Source organism: Oncorhynchus tshawytscha, unplaced genomic scaffold (assembly GCF_018296145.1).
Source record: "Oncorhynchus tshawytscha isolate Ot180627B unplaced genomic scaffold, Otsh_v2.0 Un_contig_68_pilon_pilon, whole genome shotgun sequence".
Taxonomy (NCBI): domain Eukaryota; kingdom Metazoa; phylum Chordata; class Actinopteri; order Salmoniformes; family Salmonidae; genus Oncorhynchus; species Oncorhynchus tshawytscha.
Window position 1 is genome coordinate 42501 of NW_024608478.1, and position 20150 is coordinate 62650.

At 46.0% G+C, this 20150-nt stretch overlaps 1 protein-coding gene across 1 annotated transcript in view; it reads left to right on the plus strand.

The window, feature by feature from the left end:
* Nucleotides 1–4483, plus strand: part of LOC112241783 — a 46614-nt gene extending 42131 nt beyond the window's left edge. The window contains exon 50 of the mRNA XM_042313271.1: nt 4430–4483. Coding sequence (XP_042169205.1) covers nt 4430–4483 — 54 coding nt within the window. The remainder of the gene's footprint in view (nt 1–4429) is intronic.
* Nucleotides 4484–20150: the final 15667 nt, after the last annotated feature.

Sequence of the window (20150 nt, forward strand, 5' to 3'; positions counted from 1 at the left end):
AGTGAACACACACAGTGAACACACACACACACACAGTGAACACACACACACAGTGAACACACACACACAGTGAACACACACACACAGTGAACACACACAGTGAACACACACACACAGTGAACACACACACAGTGAACACACACACAGTGAACACACACACACAGTGAACACACACACACACACAGTGAACACACACACAGTGAACACACACACACAGTGAACACACACACAGTGACACACACACACACACACACAGTGAACACACACACACAGTGAACACACACACAGTGAACACACACAGTGAACACACACACAACAGTGAACACACACACAGTGAACACACACAGTGAACACACACACAGTGAACACACACACACAGTGAAACACACACACAGTGAACACACACACAGTGAACACACACAGTGAACACACACACAGTGAACACACACACAAGTGAACACACACAGTGAACACACACAGTGAACACACACACAGTGAACACACACACACAGTGAACACACACAGTGAACACACACACACACAGTGAACACACACACACAGTGAACACACACACACAGTGAACACACACACACAGTGAACACACACACACAGTGAACACACACACAGTGAACACACACACACAGTGACACACACACACAGTGAACACACACACAGTGAACACACACACAGTGAACACACACAGTGAACACACACACACAGTGAACACACACACAGTGAACACACACAGTGAACACACACACAGTGAACACACACACAATAGTGAACACACACACAGTGAACACACACAGTGAACACACACACAGTGAAACACACACACAGTGAACACACACACACAACACACACACAGTGAACACACACACAATATGAACACACACACAGTGAACACACACAGTGAACACACACACAGTGAACACACACACACAGTGAACACACACACACAGTGAACACACACACAGTGAACACACACAGTGAACACACACACACACAGTGAACACACACACACAGTGAACACACACACACAGTGAACACACACACAGAGTGAACACACACAGTGAACACACACACACAGTGAACACACACACAGTGAACACACACACAGTGAACACACACACACAGTGAACACACACACACAGTGAACACACACACAGTGAACACACACACACACACACAGTGAACACACACACAGTGAACACACACACAGTGAACACACAGTGAACACACACACAGTGACACACACACACAGTGAACACACACACAGTGAACACACACACACAGTGAACACACACACAGTGAACACACACAGTGAACACACACACAGTGAACACACACACAACATGAACACACACACAGTGAACACACACAGTGAACACACACACAGTGAACACACACACACAGTGAACACACACACACAGTGAACACACACACAGTGAACACACACAGTGAACACACACACAGTGAACACACACACAATATGAACACACATGCAGTGAACACACTCAGTGAACACACACAGTAAACACACACAGTAAACACACACAGTGAACACACACACAGTCACACACACAGTGAACACACACACAAGTGAACACACACACAGTGAACACACACACACAGTGAACACACACACACAGTGAACACACACACACACACACAGTGAACACACACACACAGTGAAAACACACACAGTAAACACACACACACAGTGAACACACACACAGTGAACACACACACACAGTGAACACACACACACACACACAGTGAACACACACACACAGTGAAAACACACACAGTGAACACACACACACAGTGAACACACACACAGTGAACACACACACACACACACAGTGAACACACACACAGTGAACACACACACACACACAGTGAACACACACACAGTGAACACACACACACACACACAGTGAACACACACACAGTGAACACACACAGTGAACACACACATATGAACACACACAGTGAACACACACACAGTGAACACACACACAGTGAACACACACACACAGTGAACACACACACACAACACACACACAGTGAACACACACAACAGTGAACACACACACAGTGAACACACACAGTGAACACACACACAGTGACACACACACACAGTGAACACACACACACACACACAGTGAACACACACACACAGTGAACACACACACACAGTGAACACACACACACAGTGAACACACACACAGTGAACACACACACAGTGAACACACACACACAGTGAACACACACACACAGTGAACACACACACAGTGAACACACACACACACACAGTGAACACACACACAGTGAACACACACACAGTGAACACACACACACACACACAGTGAACACACACACACAGTGAACACACACACAGTGAACACACACAGTGAACACACACACAATATGAACACACACACAGTGAACACACACAGTGAACACACACACAGTGAACACACACACACAGTGAAACACACACACAGTGAACACACACACAGTGAACACACACAGTGAACACACACACAGTGAACACACACACAATATGACACACACACAGTGAACACACACAGTGAACACACACACAGTGAACACACACACACAGTGACACACACACACACACACAGTGAACACACACACACACAGTGAACACACACACACACAGTGAACACACACACACAGTGAACACACACACACAGTGAACACACACACAGTGAACACACACACACACACACAGTGAACACACACACAGTGAACACACACACAGTGAACACACACACAGTGAACACACACACAGTGAACACACACACAGTGAACACACACAGTGAACACACACACACACACAGTGAACACACACACACACAGTGAACACACACACAGTGAACACACACAGTGAACACACACACAGTGAACACACACACAATATGAACACACACACAGTGAACACACACAGTGAACACACACACAGTGAACACACACACACAGTGAACACACACACACACAACACACACACAGTGAACACACACACAAGTGAACACACACACAGTGAACACACACAGTGAACACACACACACAGTGAACACACACACACAGTGAACACACACACAGTGAACACACACACAGTGAACACACACAGTGAACACACACACACACAGTGAACACACACACACACAGTGAACACACACACACAGTGACACACACACACAGTGAACACACACAGTGAACACACACACACAGTGAACACACACACAGTGAACACACACACAGTGAACACACACACACAGTGAACACACACACACAGTGAACACACACACAGTGAACACACACACACACACAGTGAACACACACACAGTGAACACACACACACAGTGAACACACACACACAGTGAACACACACACAGTGAACACACACACACACAGTGAACACACACACAGTGAACACACACACACAGTGAACACACACACAGTGAACACACACACAGTGAACACACACACAGTGAACACACACACAATATGAACACACACACAGTGAACACACACACACAGTGAACACACACACAGTGAACACACACAGTGAACACACACACAGTGAACACACACAGAATATGAACACACACACAGTGAACACACACAGTGAACACACACACAGTGAACACACAGTGAACACACACACAGTGAACACACACAGTGAACACACACACACACAGTGAACACACACACACACAGTGAACACACACACACAGTGAACACACACACACAGTGAACACACACACACAGTGAACACACACACAGTGAACACACACACAGTGAACACACACACACACAGTGAACACACACACAGTGAACACACACACACAGTGAACACACACACACAGTGAACACACACACACACAGTGAACACACACAGTGAACACACACAGTGAAACACACACAGTGAACACACACACACACAGTGAACACACACACACACAGTGAACACACACACACAGTGAACACACACACACAGTGAAAACACACACTCAGTGAACACATACACCCAGAGAACACACACACACACACACACAGTGAACACACACACACAGTGAACACACACACAGTGAACACACACACAGTGAACACACACACAGTGAACACACACACACACACAGTGAACACACACACAGTGAACACACACACAGTGAACACACACACACACAGTGAACACACACACAGTGAACACACACACAGTGAACACACACACAGTGAACACACACACAGTGAACACACACACAGTGAACACACACACAGTGAACACACACAGTGAACACACACACAGTGAACACACACACACAGTGAACACACACACACAGTGAAAACACACACACAGTGAATTTAAGAAACTATAATACTGTTCTTTTATTTTCAGGCTGTGTTGTTCTTTGACACAGTGGCTCTAGGAATTGACAACTCCGACAAGTGAGTCTGGGAACATCTGCACATTGTGATGTACAGTATATATATATATATATATACACAGATATATATATATATATATATATATATATATACACACAGATATATATATATATATACACACAGATATATATATATATATGTACATATATATATACACAGAGCATTCGGAAAGTATTTACGTAAGTATTCAGACCCTTTACTCAGTACTTTGTTGAAGCACCTTTGACATCGATGACAGCTTCGAGTCTTCTTGGGTATGTCGCTACAAGCTTGGCACACCTGTATTTGGGGAGTTTCTCCCATTCTTCTCTGGAGATCCTCTCAAGTTCTGTCAGGTTGGATGGGGAGTGTTGCTGCACAGCTATTTCAGGGCTCTCCAGAGATGCTAGATCAGGTTCAAGTCCGGTCTCTGGCTGGGCCACTCAAGGACATTCAGAGACTTGTCCCAAAGCCACTCCTGCGTTGTTTTTTGTTTTGGCTGTGTGCTTAGGGTCGTTGTCCTATTGGAAGGCGAACCCTCGCCCCAGTCTTGGGGTTCTGAGCACTCTGGAGCAGGTTTTCATCAAAGATCTCTCTGTACTTTGCTCCGTTCGTCTTTCCCTCGATCCTGACTAGTCTCCCAGTCCCTGTCACTGAAAAACATCCCCACAGCATTATGCTGCCACCACCATGAATCACCGTAGGGATGGTACCAGGTTTCCTCCAGATGTGACGCTTGGCATTTAGGCCAAAGAGTTCAATCTCGGTTTTATCAGACCAGAGAATCTTGTTTCTCATAGGTCTGAGAGTCCTTTAGGTACCTTTTGGCAAACTCAAGCGGGCTGTCTTGTGCCTTTTACTGAGGAGTGGGTTCCGTCTGGCCACTCTGCCATAAAGTCCTGATTGGCGGAGTGCTACAGAGATGGTTGTCCTTCTGGAAGGTTCTCCCATCTCCACAGAGGAACTCTGGAGCTCTGTCAGAGTGACCATCGGGTTCTTGGTCACCTCCCTGACCAAGGCCCTTCTCCCCGATTGCTCAGTTTGGCCGGGTGGCCAGCTCTTGGAAGAGTCTTGGTGGTTCAAAACTTGATGGAGGCCACTGGGTTCTTGGGGACCCACAATGCTACAGAAACGTTTTGGTACCTTACCCCAGATCTATGCTTCGACACAATCCTGTCTCGGACAATTCCTTCAACCTCATGGCTTGGTTCTTGCTCTGACATGCACTGTCAACTGGGACCTCATACAGACAGGTGTGTGCCTTTCCAAATCATGTCCAATCAATTACATTTACCACAGGTGGACTCCAATCAAATTGTAGAAACATGTCAAAGATGATCAATGGAAACAGGATGCACCTGAGCTCATTTTGAACTCTCATAGCAAAGGGTCTGAATACTTATGTAAATAAGGTATTATATTTTTTGTTTGTAATACATTTGCAAAAATGTCTAAAAAACAGTTTTCGCCCCAGTCATAATGGGGTATTGTGTGTAGATTTTTTTATTTATTTTTAATTATGTAATCCATTTTAGAATACGGCTGTAACGTAACAAAATGTGGAAAAAGTCAAGGTGTCTGAATACTTTCAGAATGCCCTGTAAAACCAGGAAGTGTCATGTGGGCGTGTTGATTGTGTCTCAGTGCAATTTCTCTCAGCTTAATGGTTATTTATTTTCAATTATTGTGTGTGTGTCTGCGCCTTTGTGTGTGTTTGTGTGTGTGTGCGTGCGTGCGTGTGTGTGTCCATGTGTGTGTGTGTGTGTTTGTGTGTGTGTCCGTGTGTGTGTGTGTGTGTGTGTGTGTGTGTGTGTGTGTGTGTGTGTGTGTGTGTGTGTGTGTCCGTGTGTGTGTGTGTGTCCATGTGTGTGTGTGTGTGTGTGTGTGTGTCCGTGTGTGTGTGTGTGTGTGTGTGTGTGTGTGTGTGTGTGTGTGTGTGTGTGTGTGTGTGTGTGTGTGTGTGTGTGTGTGTCCGTGTGTGTGTGTGTGTGTGTGTGTGTGTGTGTGCGTGCGTGCGTGTATATGTGTGTGTCCCCAGTATGTCATCCAGCGTGCTCCAGGGCTTCACCTGCACCAGAGTGGCCAGTATGACCACAACCAAGATCAAGAAACTGGTCAAGGCCTGCAGGAGGAAGGGCAAGAACAGGGTCGCACTGAGAGAGACTCAGGTCAGATACCAGCTGTTGTTGTTGTTTTCACTGTGATTATTGTTGTTGTTGTCATACTCAAAGAGACTCTGGTCAGCCTCTCATCACCAAGCTTAATACCAGATGTCGTTGTTGTTGTTGTTGTTGTCATTGTTGTTGTCGTACTCAAAGAGACTCTGGTCAGCCTCTCATCACCAAGCTCAATACCAGCTGTTATTTTTGTTGCTGAGGTCAGCATGCAAAGGGTTATTCAACAGTTGTTTGAGAAGTCAGCAGGCAAAGGGATTATTCAACAGTTGTTTGAGAAGGCAGCAGGCAAAGGGATTATTCATGTGATAAATAATCATAGTATTATTATATGTTTGTGTGACCCACAGTTGACCTGCATGTACAACTACATCAAAGGAAGAGTCAAATGTCACCAGCTACAACCTGATTACCCTCTGACATGCTGTTTAGTCAGCAGGCAAAGTGAGTATTCATGTCACACATTCAATCAACCAACAACCAATCAATCAATTAACCAATCAACCAACAACCAATACATCAATTAACCAATCAACCAATAAATACATTAACCAAACAATCAACCAATTAATACATTAACCAATCAACCAATCAACCAACAACCAATAAATCAATTAACCAATCAACCAACAACCAATAAATCAATTAACCAATCAACCAACCAATCAACCAATCAACCAATCAACCAACAACCAATAAATCAATTAACCAATCAACCAACAACCAATAAATCAATTAACCAATCAACCAACCAATCAACCAACAACCAATAAATCAATTAACCAATCAACCAACCAATCAACCAATAAATCCATTAACCAATCAACCAATAAATGCATTAACCAATCAACCAATCAACCAACAAATAAATAGATTAACCAATCAACCAATCAACCAATAAATACATTAACCATTACTGATGAATGAAACTGGTTTATTAAGTTACTGATGAAACTGGTTTATTAAGTTACTGATGAATGACACTGGTTTATTAAGTTACTGATGAATGACACTGGTTTATTAAGTTACTGATGAATGAAACAGGTTTATTAAGTTACTGATGAAACCAGTTTATTAAGTTACTGATGAATGAAACCAGTTTATTAAGTTACTGATGAATGAAACCAGTTTATTAAGTTACTGATGAATGAAACTGGTTTATTAAGTTACTGATGAATGAAACTGGTTAATGAAGTTACTGATGAATGAAACTGGTTAATGAAGTTACTGATGAATGAAACTGGTTTATTAAATTACTGATGAATGAAACTGGTTAATGAAGTTAGTGATGAATGAAACTGGTTTATTAAGTTACTGATGAATGACACTGGTTTATTAAGTTACTGATGAATGAAACTGGTTAATGAAGTTACTGATGAATGAAACTGGTTTATTAAGTTACTGATGAATGACACTGGTATATTAAGTTACTGATGAATGAAACTGGTTTATTAAGTTACTGATGAATGAAACTGGTTAATGAAGTTACTGATGAATGAAACTGGTTAATGAAGTTACTGATGAATGACACTGGTTTATTAAGTTACTGATGAATGAAACTGGTTAATGAAGTTACTGATGAATGACACTGGTTTATTAAGTTAGTGATGAATGAAACCGGTTAATGAAGTTACTGATGAATGAAACTGGTTAATGAAGTTACTGATGAATGAAACCGGTTTATTAAGTTACTGATGAATGAAACCGGTTTATTAAGTTACTGATGAATGAAACCGGTTTATTAAGTTACTGATGAATGAAACTGGTTTATTAAGTTACTGATGAATGAAACTGGTTTATTAAGTTAGTGATGAATGACACTGGTTTATTAAGTTACTGATGAATGAAACTGGTTTATTAAGTTACTGATGAATGAAACTGGTTAATGAAGTTACTGTTGAATGACACTGGTTTATTAAGTTACTGATGAATGAAACTGGTTAATGAAGTTACTGATGAATGAAACTGGTTTATTAAGTTACTGATGAATGAAACTGGTTTATTAAGTTAGTGATGAATGAAACTGGTTAATGAAGTTACTGATGAATGAAACTGGTTAATGAAGTTACTGATGAATGAAACCGGTTTATTAAGTTACTGATGAATGAAACCGGTTTATTAAGTTACTGATGAATGAAACTGGTTTATTAAGTTACTGATGAATGAAACTGGTTTATTAAGTTAGTGATGAATGACACTGGTTTATTAAGTTACTGATGAATGAAACTGGTTTATTAAGTTACTGATGAATGAAACTGGTTAATGAAGTTACTGTTGAATGACACTGGTTTATTAAGTTACTGATGAATGAAACTGGTTAATGAAGTTACTGATGAATGAAACTGGTTTATTAAGTTACTGATGAATGAAACTGGTTTATTAAGTTACTGATGAATGAAACTGGTTTATTAAGTTACTGATGAATGAAACTGGTTTATTAAGTTAGTGATGAATGACACTGGTTTATTAAGTTACTGATGAATGAAACTGGTTTATTAAGTTACTGATGAATGAAACTGGTTAATGAAGTTACTGTTGAATGACACTGGTTTATTAAGTTACTGATGAATGAAACTGGTTAATGAAGTTACTGATGAATGAAACTGGTTTATTAAGTTACTGATGAATGAAACTGGTTTATTAAGTTAGTGATGAATGAAACCGGTTAATGAAGTTACTGATGAATGAAACTGGTTAATGAAGTTACTGATGAATGAAACCGGTTTATTAAGTTACTGATGAATGAAACCGGTTTATTAAGTTACTGATGAATGAAACTGGTTTATTAAGTTACTGATGAATGAAACTGGTTTATTAAGTTAGTGATGAATGACACTGGTTTATTAAGTTACTGATGAATGAAACTGGTTTATTAAGTTACTGATGAATGAAACTGGTTTATGAAGTTACTGTGATGAATGACACTGGTTTATTAAGTTACTGATGAAACTGGTTAATGAAACTGAATGAAACTGGTTTATTAAGTTACTGATGAATGAAACTGGTTTATTAAGTTACTGTTGAATGAAACTGGTTTATTAAGTTACTGATGAATGAAACTGGTTTATTAAGTTACTGATGAATAATGCCAGATGTATTTGTTTATTTATATTGTATGAATATAAAGGTGTTATATTGTATTTGATGTCTGCAGCTACAGTAAGGTTCCTCGGGACACCTGTAAGGACTACTTCAGTGAGCTGGGAGACGCAGACTTCTCCGTGTTCTCCGACGCGCTCAGCTTCAAACGCACAGCCCTGGTCAACAATGTCAAGACCTGCCTGGTGAGTCACCACACTGTCACACAACATAGATGTGGTCCAAATGACACCACTATTCCCTTTAATAGTCCACTACTTTTGACCGGGCCTATCGGTCTCTGGTCTCAGTAGTACACTAAATATCTACATCCTCCATCCATCTACATCCTCCATCCATCTACATCCTCCATCCATCTACATCCTCCATCCATCTACATCCTCCATCCAGCTTTCTGCAATGCAAGTAAAGGCAGATTGAAGCTCTGGAATGAACCTGGTTAACCCTGGGGGGGGGAATAGCAACAGTAGTATCTGAAAGAGTCTGGTTAACCCTGGGGGGGAGAATAGCAACAGTAGCATCTGAAAGAGTCTGGTTAACCCTGGGGGGGGTAATAGCAACAGTAGTATCTGAAAGAGTCTGGTTAACCCTGGGGGGGAATAGCAACAGTAGCATCTGAAAGAGTCTGGTTAACCCTGGGGTGGGGAGAATAGCGACAGTAGCATCTGAAAGAGTCTGGTTAACCCTGGGGTGAGACAAAACCGCGACTCGTCAGTGAAGAGCACTTTTGCCAGTCCTGTCTGGTCCAGCGATGGTGGGTGTGTGTCCATAGGCGACGTTGTTGCCGGTGATGTCTGGTGAGGACCTGCCTTACAACAGGCCTACAACCAGCCTGTTACGGACAGTCTGAGCACTGATGGAGAAATTGTGTGTTCCTGGTGTAACTCGGGCAGTTGTTGTTGCCATCCTGTATCTGTCCAGCAGGTGTGATGTTCGGATGTACCGATCCTGTGCAGGTGTTGTTACACGTGGTCTGCCACTGCGAGGATGATCAGCTGTCCATCCTGTCTCCCTGTAGCGCTGTCTTAGGCATCTCACAGTACGGACATTGTAATTTATTGCCCTGGTCACATCCGCAGTCCTCATGCCTCCTTGCAGCATGCCTAAGGCATGTTAACACAGATGAGCAGGGACCCTGGGCATCTTTCTTTTGGTATTTTCCAGATTCAGTAGAAAGGCCTCTTTAGTGTCCTAAGTTTTCATAACTGTGACCTTAATTGCCTACCGTCTGCAAGCTGTTTGTGTCTTAACGACCGTTCCACAGGTGCATGTTCATTAATTGTTTATGGTTCATTGAACAAGCATGGGAAACAGTGTTAAAACTCTTTACAATGAAGATCTGTGAAGTTATTTGGATTTTTACGAATGATCTTTGAAAGACAGGGTCCTGAAAAAGATATGTACTATTTTTGCTGAGTTTAGAACGACAATATAGAACGTCAATATAGAATGACAATATAGAACGTCAATATAGAATGACAATATAGAATGGCAATATAGAATGACAATATAGAAGCAATATAGAATGACAATATAGAATGGCAATACAGAATGACAATATGTAATGGCAAAATATAACACCATTATATAGTATAGCAATATGGAATGACAATATAGAATGGCAATATAGAAATGCTCATGATATGAGCTTGCATTTGATGCGATCTGATTGGAAGTCGTGATGTCAGTGCTGTGTTGTGTCCATCTGTCCCTGCAGGGTATCAGCGGCACAGTTCTGAGCAGTGACAACCTGCAGGTCCTAGGTAACATGGTGTGTGTTCTGGACGGTTCCTACATCCAGAACTCTGACCAGCTCATCCTGCAGAAACTACAAAACTGTAATGACCTCACCGACGAACAGGTGGCTGCCATAGAAACGCTGTTGACGTCTGGGAAAACACAGTACGGGTAAGTCAACATGGAAACATGGAATTAAACAAACACATCTGACTGACTGACTGGTCTGAAACTGACTGACTGACTGGTCTGAAACTGACTGACTGACTGACTGGGCTGAAACTGACTGGACTGGCTGAAACTGACTGACTGACTGACTGGGCTGAAACTGACTGACTGACTGGGAAGAAACTGGCTGACTGACTGACTGACTGACTGACTGGGCTGAAACTGACTGACTGACTGACTGGGCTGAAACTGACTGACTGACTGACTGGGCTGAAACTGGCTGACTGACTGGGCTGAAAACTGACTGACTGACTGACTGGGCTGAAACTGACTGACTGACTGACTAGGCAGAAACTGGCTGACTGACTGACTGGGCTGAAACTGACTGACTGACTGACTGGGCTGAAACTGACTGACTGACTGGGCTGAAACTGACTGACTGACTGGGCTGAAACTGACTGACTGACTGACTGACTGACTGGGCTGAAACTGACTGACTGACTGGGCTGAAACTGACTGACTGACTGACTGGGCTGAAACTGACTGACTGACTGACTGACTGACTGACTAGGCAGAAACTGGCTGACTGACTGACTGGGCTGAAACTGACTGACTGACTGACTGACTGACTGGGCTGAAACTGACTGACTGACTGACTGGGCTGAAACTAACGGACTGACTGACTGACTGGGCAGAAACTAACGGATTGACTGACTGACTGGGCTGAAACGGATTGACTGACTGACTGGGCTGAAACTTACTGACTGACTGACTGGTTGAAACTGACTGACTGACTGGGCTGAAACTGACTGGCTGAAACTGACTGGGCTGAAACTGACTGGCTGAAACTGGACTGACTGACTGGGCTGAAACTGACTGACTGACTGACTGACTGGGCTGAAACTGACTGACTGACTGGGCAGAAACTGGCTGACTGACTGACTGACTGACTGGGCTGAAACTGGCTGACTGACTGACTGACTGGGCTGAAACTGACTGACTGACTGACTGGGCTGAAACTGACTGACTGACTGACTAGGCTGAAACTGGCTGAAACTGACTGACTGACTGGGCTGAAACTGACTGACTGACTGACTGGGCTGAAACTGACTGACTGACTGGGCTGAAACTGACTGACTGACTGGGCTGAAACTGACTGACTGACTGGGCTGAAACTGACTGACTGACTGACTGGGCTGAAAACTGACTGACTGACTGGGCTGAAACTGGCTGACTGACTGACTGGGCTGAAACTAACGGACTGACTGACTGACTGGGCAGAAACAAACGGACTGACTGACTGACTGGGCAGAAACTGACTGACTGACTGACTGGGCTGAAACTGACTGACTGACTGACTGACTGGGCTGAAACTAACGGACTGACTGACTGACTAGGCAGAAACTGGCTGACTGACTTACTGGGCTGAAACTGACTGACTGACTGACTGGGCTGAAACTGACTGACTGACTGGGCTGAAACTGACTGACTGACTGACTTGGCTGAAACTGACTGACTGACTGGGCTGAAACTGACTGACTGACTGGGCTGAAACTGACTGACTGACTGGGCTGAAAACTGACTGACTGACTGGGCTGAAACTAACGGACTGACTGACTGACTGGGCAGAAACTAACGGACTGACTGACTGACTGGGCTGAAACGGATTGACTGACTGACTGGTTGAAAACTGACTGACTGACTGACTGACTGGGCTGAAACTGACTGGCTGAAACTGACTGACTGATTGGGCTGAAACTGACTGACTGACTGATGACTGGGCTGAAACTGACTGACTGACTGGGCTGAAACTGACTGACTGACTGACTGGGCTGAAACTGACTGACTGACTGACTGACTGGGCTGAAACTGACTGACTGACTGACTAGGCAGAAACTGGCTGAGTGACTGACTGGGCTGAAACTGACTGACTGACTGACTGGGCTGAAACTGACTGACTGACTGGGCTGAACTGACTGGGCTGAAACTGACTGACTGGGCTGAAACTGACTGACTGACTGGGCTGAAACTGGCTGACTGACTGACTGGGCTGAAACTAACGGACTGACTGACTGACTGGGCAGAAACTGACTGACTGACTGGGCTGAAACTGACTGACTGACTGGGCTGAAACTGACTGACTGACTGACTGGGCTGAAACTGACTGACTGACTGGGCTGAAACTGACTGACTGACTGACTGACTGGGCTGAAACTAACGGACTGACTGACTGACTGGGCTGAAACTAACGGACTGACTGACTGACTGGGCAGAAACTAACGGATTGACTGACTGACTGGGCTGAAACGGATTGACTGACTGACTGGGCTGAAACTACTGACTGACTGACTGGTTGAAACTGACTGACTGACTGACTGACTGGGCTGAAACTGACTGGCTGAAACTGACTGACTGACTGGGCTGAAACTGACTGACTGACTGATGACTGGGCTGAAACTGACTGACTGACTGGGCAGAAACTGGCTGACTGACTGACTGGGCTGAAACTGACTGACTGACTGACTGGGCTGAAACTGACTGACTGACTGACTGGGCTGAAACTGACTGACTGACTGACTAGGCAGAAACTGGCTGACTGACTGACTGGGCTGAAACTGACTGACTGACTGACTGGGCTGAAACTGACTGACTGACTGGGCTGAAACTGACTGACTGACTGGGCTGAAACTGACTGACTGACTGACTGGGCTGAAACTGGCTGACTGACTGACTGGGCTGAAACTAACGGACTGACTGACTGGGCAGAAACAAACGGACTGACTGACTGACTGGGCAGAAACTGACTGACTGACTGACTGGGCTGAAACTGACTGACTGACTGACTGACTGGGCTGAAACTAACGGACTGACTGACTGACTAGGCAGAAACTGGCTGACTGACTTACTGGGCTGAAACTGACTGACTGACTGACTGGGCTGAAACTGACTGACTGACTGGGCTGAAACTGACTGACTGACTGACTGACTTGGCTGAAACTGACTGACTGACTGGGCTGAAACTGACTGACTGACTGGGCTGAAACTGACTGACTGACTGGGCTGAAACTGACTGACTGACTGACTGGGCTGAAACTAACTGACTGACTGACTGACTAGGCAGAAACTGGCTGAGTGACTGACTGGGCTGAAAACTGACTGACTGACTGACTGGGCTGAAACTGACTGACTGACTGGGCTGAAACTGACTGACTGACTGGGCTGAAACTGACTGACTGACTGACTGGGCTGAAACTGGCTGACTGACTGACTGGGCTGAAACTAACGGACTGACTGACTGACTGGGCAGAAACTGACTGACTGACTGGGCTGAAACTGACTGACTGACTGGGCTGAAACTGACTGACTGACTGACTGGGCTGAAACTGACTGACTGACTGGGCTGAAACTGACTGACTGACTGACTGACTGGGCTGAAACTAACGGACTGACTGACTGACTGGGCTGAAACTAACGGACTGACTGACTGACTGGGCAGAAACTAACGGATTGACTGACTGACTGGGCTGAAACGGATTGACTGACTGACTGGGCTGAAACTTACTGACTGACTGACTGGTTGAAACTGACTGACTGACTGACTGACTGGGCTGAAACTGACTGGCTGAAACTGACTGACTGACTGACTGGGCTGAAAGTGACTGACTGACTGATGACTGGGCTGAAACTGACTGACTGACTGGGCAGAAACTGGCTGACTGACTGACTGGGCTGAAACTGACTGACTGACTGGGCTGAAACTGACTGACTGACTGACTGGGCTGAAACTGACTGACTGACTGACTAGGCAGAAACTGGCTGACTGACTGACTGGGCTGAAACTGACTGACTGACTGACTGGGCTGAAACTGACTGACTGACTGGGCTGAAACTGACTGACTGACTGGGCTGAAACTGACTGACTGACTGACTGGGCTGAAACTGGCTGACTGACTGACTGGGCTGAAACTAACGGACTGACTGACTGGGCAGAAACAAACGGACTGACTGACTGACTGGGCAGAAACTGACTGACTGACTGACTGGGCTGAAACTGACTGACTGACTGACTGACTGGGCTGAAACTAACGGACTGACTGACTGACTAGGCAGAAACTGGCTGACTGACTTACTGGGCTGAAACTGACTGACTGACTGACTGGGCTGAAACTGACTGACTGACTGGGCTGAAACTGACTGACTGACTGACTGACTTGGCTGAAACTGACTGACTGACTGGGCTGAAACTGACTGACTGACTGGGCTGAAACTGACTGACTGACTGACTGGGCTGAAACTAACTGACTGACTGACTGACTAGGCAGAAACTGGCTGAGTGACTGACTGGGCTGAAAACTGACTGACTGACTGACTGGGCTGAAAACTGACTGACTGACTGGGCTGAAACTGACTGACTGACTGGGCTGAAACTGACTGACTGACTGACTGGGCTGAAACTGACTGACTGACTGGGCTGAAACTGGCTGACTGACTGACTGGGCTGAAACTAACGGACTGACTGACTGACTGGGCAGAAAACTGACTGACTGACTGGGCTGAAACTGACTGACTGACTGGGCTGAAACTGACTGACTGACTGACTGGGCTGAAACTGACTGACTGACTGGGCTGAAACTGACTGACTGACTGACTGACTGGGCTGAAACTAACGGACTGACTGACTGACTGGGCTGAAACTAACGGACTGACTGACTGACTGGGCAGAAACTAACGGATTGACTGACTGACTGGGCTGAAACGGATTGACTGACTGACTGGGCTGAAACTTACTGACTGACTGACTGGTTGAAACTGACTGACTGACTGACTGGCTGGGCTGACTGGGCTGAAACTGACTGACTGACTGGGCTGAAACTGACTGACTGACTGACTGGGCTGAAAACTGACTGACTGACTGGGCTGAAACTGACTGACTGACTGGGCAGAAACTGGCTGACTGACTGACTGGGCTGAAACTGACTGACTGACTGACTGGGCTGAAACTGACTGACTGACTGACTGGGCTGAAACTGACTGACTGACTGACTGACTAGGCAGAAACTGGCTGACTGACTGACTGGGCTGAAACTGACTGACTGACTGACTGGGCTGAACTGACTGACTGACTGACTGGGCTGAAACTGACTGACTGACTGACTGGGCTGAAACTGACTGACTGACTGACTGGGCTGAAACTGGCTGACTGACTGACTGGGCTGAAACTGGACTGACTGACTGACTGGGCTGAAACAAGCGGACTGACTGACTGACTGGGCAGAAACAAACGGACTGACTGACTGGGCTGAAACTGACTGACTGGGCAGAAAACTGACTGACTGACTGACTGGGCTGAAACTGACTGACTGACTGACTGACTGGGCTGAAACTAACGGACTGACTGACTGACTAGGCTGAAACTGACTGACTGACTTACTGGGCTGAAACTGACTGACTGACTGACTGGGCTGAAACTGACTGACTGACTGGGCTGAAACTGACGGACTGACTGACTGGGCTGAAAACTGACTGACTGACTGGGCTGAAACTGACTGACTGACTGGTTGAAACTGAAACTGACTGACTGACTGGGCTGAAAACTGGCTGACTGACTGACTGACTGGGCTGAAACTGACTGACTGACTGACTGGGCTGAAACTAACGGACTGACTGACTGACTGGGCTGAAAAACGGACTGACTGACTGACTGGGCTGAAACGGATTGACTGACTGACTGGGCTGAAACTGACTGACTGACTGACTGACTGACTGGACTGGGCTGAAACTGACTGGACTGAAACTGACTGACTGATTGGGCTGAAACCGACTGACTGACTGGGCTGACTGACTGACTGGGCTGAAACTGACTGACTGACTGGGCTGAAACTGACTGACTGACTGACTGGGCTGAAACTGACTGACTGACTGACTGACTGACTGGGCTGAAACTGACTGACTGACTGACTAGGCTGAAACTGGACTGACTGACTGACTGGGCTGAAACTGACTGACTGACTGACTGGGCTGAAACTGACTGACTGACTGGGCTGAAACTGACTGACTGACTGACTGACTGACTGGGCTGAAACTGACTGACTGACTGGGCTGAAACTGGCTGACTGACTGACTGGGCTGAAACTAACGGACTGACTGACTGACTGGGCAGAAACTAACGGACTGACTGACTGACTGGGCAGAAACTGACTGACTGACTGACTGGGCTGAAACTGACTGACTGACTGACTGACTGGGCTGAAACTAACGGACTGACTGACTGACTAGGCAGAAACTGACTGACTGACTGACTGGGCTGAAACTAACGGACTGACTGACTGACTGACTGACTGGGCTGAAACTGACTGACTGACTGGGCTGAAACTGACTGACTGGGCTGAAACTGACTGACTGACTGGGCTGAAACTGACTGACTGACTGGGCTGAAACTGGCTGACTGACTGACTGGGCTGAAACTGACTGGCTGAAACTGACTGACTAACTGACTGGGCTGAAACTGACTGACTGACTGACTGACTGGGCTGAAACTAATGACTGACTGACTGACTGGGCAGAAACTGGCTGACTGACTGACTGGGCTGAAACTGACTGACTGACTGACTGGGCTGAAACTGACTGACTGACTGGGCTGAAACTGACTGACTGACTGGGCTGAAACTGACTGACTGACTGACTGACTGGGCTGAAACTGACTGACTGACTGACTGACTGGGCTGAAACTGACTGACTGACTGGGCTGAAACCGACTGACTGACTGGGCTGAAACTGACTGACTGACTGACTGGGCTGAAACTGGCTGACTGACTGACTGACTGGGCTGAAACTAACGGACTGACTGACTGACTGGGCTGAAACTGACTGACTGACTGACTGACTGGGCTGAAACTGGCTGACTGACTGACTGACTGGGCTGAAACTGACTGACTGACTGGGCTGAAACTGACTGACTGACTGGGCTGACTGACTGACTGACTGACTGGGCTGAAACTGACTGACTGACTGACTGGGCTGAAACTGGACTGACTGACTGACTGGGCTGAAAAACTGACTGACTGACTGGGCTGAAACTAACTGACTGACTGACTGACTGAAACTGAAACTGACTGACTGACTGACTGGGCTGAAACTGACTGACTGACTGACTGGGCTGAAACTGACTGACTGACTGGGCTGAAACTGACTGACTGACTGACTGACTGGGCTGAAACTGACTGACTGACTGGGCTGAAAACTGACTGACTGACTGGGCTGAAACTGACTGACTGACTGACTGGGCTGAAACTAACTGACTGACTGACTGACTGGGCTGAAACTGACTGAGTGACTGACTGGGCTGAAACTGACTGACTGACTGACTGGGCTGAAACTGACTGACTGACTGGGCTGAAACTGACTGACTGACTGGGCTGAAACTGACTGACTGACTGACTGACTGACTGAAACTGACTGACTGACTGGGCTGAAACTGACTGACTGACTGACTGACTGACTGGGCTGAAACTAACGGACTGACTGACTGACTGGGCTGAAACTGACTGACTGACTGACTGGGCTGAAACTGACTGACTGACTGACTGGGCTGAAACTGACTGACTGACTGACTGGGCTGAAACTGACTGACTGACTGGGCTGAAACTGACTGACTGACTGACTGACTGGGCTGAAACTAACGGACTGACTGACTGACTGGGCTGAAACTGACGGACTGACTGACTGACTGGGCTGAAAACGGACTGACTGACTGACTGGGCTGAAAACTGACTGACTGACTGACTGGGCTGAAACTGACTGACTGACTGACTGGGCTGAAACTGACTGACTGACTGACTGGGCTGAAACTGACGGACTGACTGACTGACTGGGCAGAAACTGACTGACTGACTGACTGGGCTGAAAACTGACTGACTGACTGACTGAAACTGGGCTGAAACTGACTGACTGACTGGGCAGAAACTGACTGACTGACTGACTGGGCTGAAACTGACTGACTGACTGACTGGGCTGAAACTGACTGACTGACTGACTGGGCTGAAAACTGACTGACTGACTGACTGGGCAGAAACTGGCTGACTGACTGACTGGGCTGAAACTGACTGACTGACTGACTGGGCTGAAACTGACTGACTGACTGGGCTGAAACTGACTGACTGACTGACTGGGCTGAAACGACGGACTGACTGACTGACTGGGCTGAAAACTGACTGACTGACTGGGCTGAAACTGACTGACTGACTGACTGACTGGGCTGAAACTGACTGACTGACTGACTGGGCTGAAACTGGCTGACTGACTGACTGGGCTGAAACTGACTGGGCTGAAACTGACTGACTGACTGACTGACTGGGCTGAAACTAACGGACTGACTGACTGACTAGGCTGAAACTGCTGACTGACTGACTGACTGGGCTGAAACTGACTGACTGACTGACTGACTGGGCTGAAACTGACTGACTGACTGGGCTGAAACTGGGACTGACTGACTGACTGGGCTGAAACTGACTGACT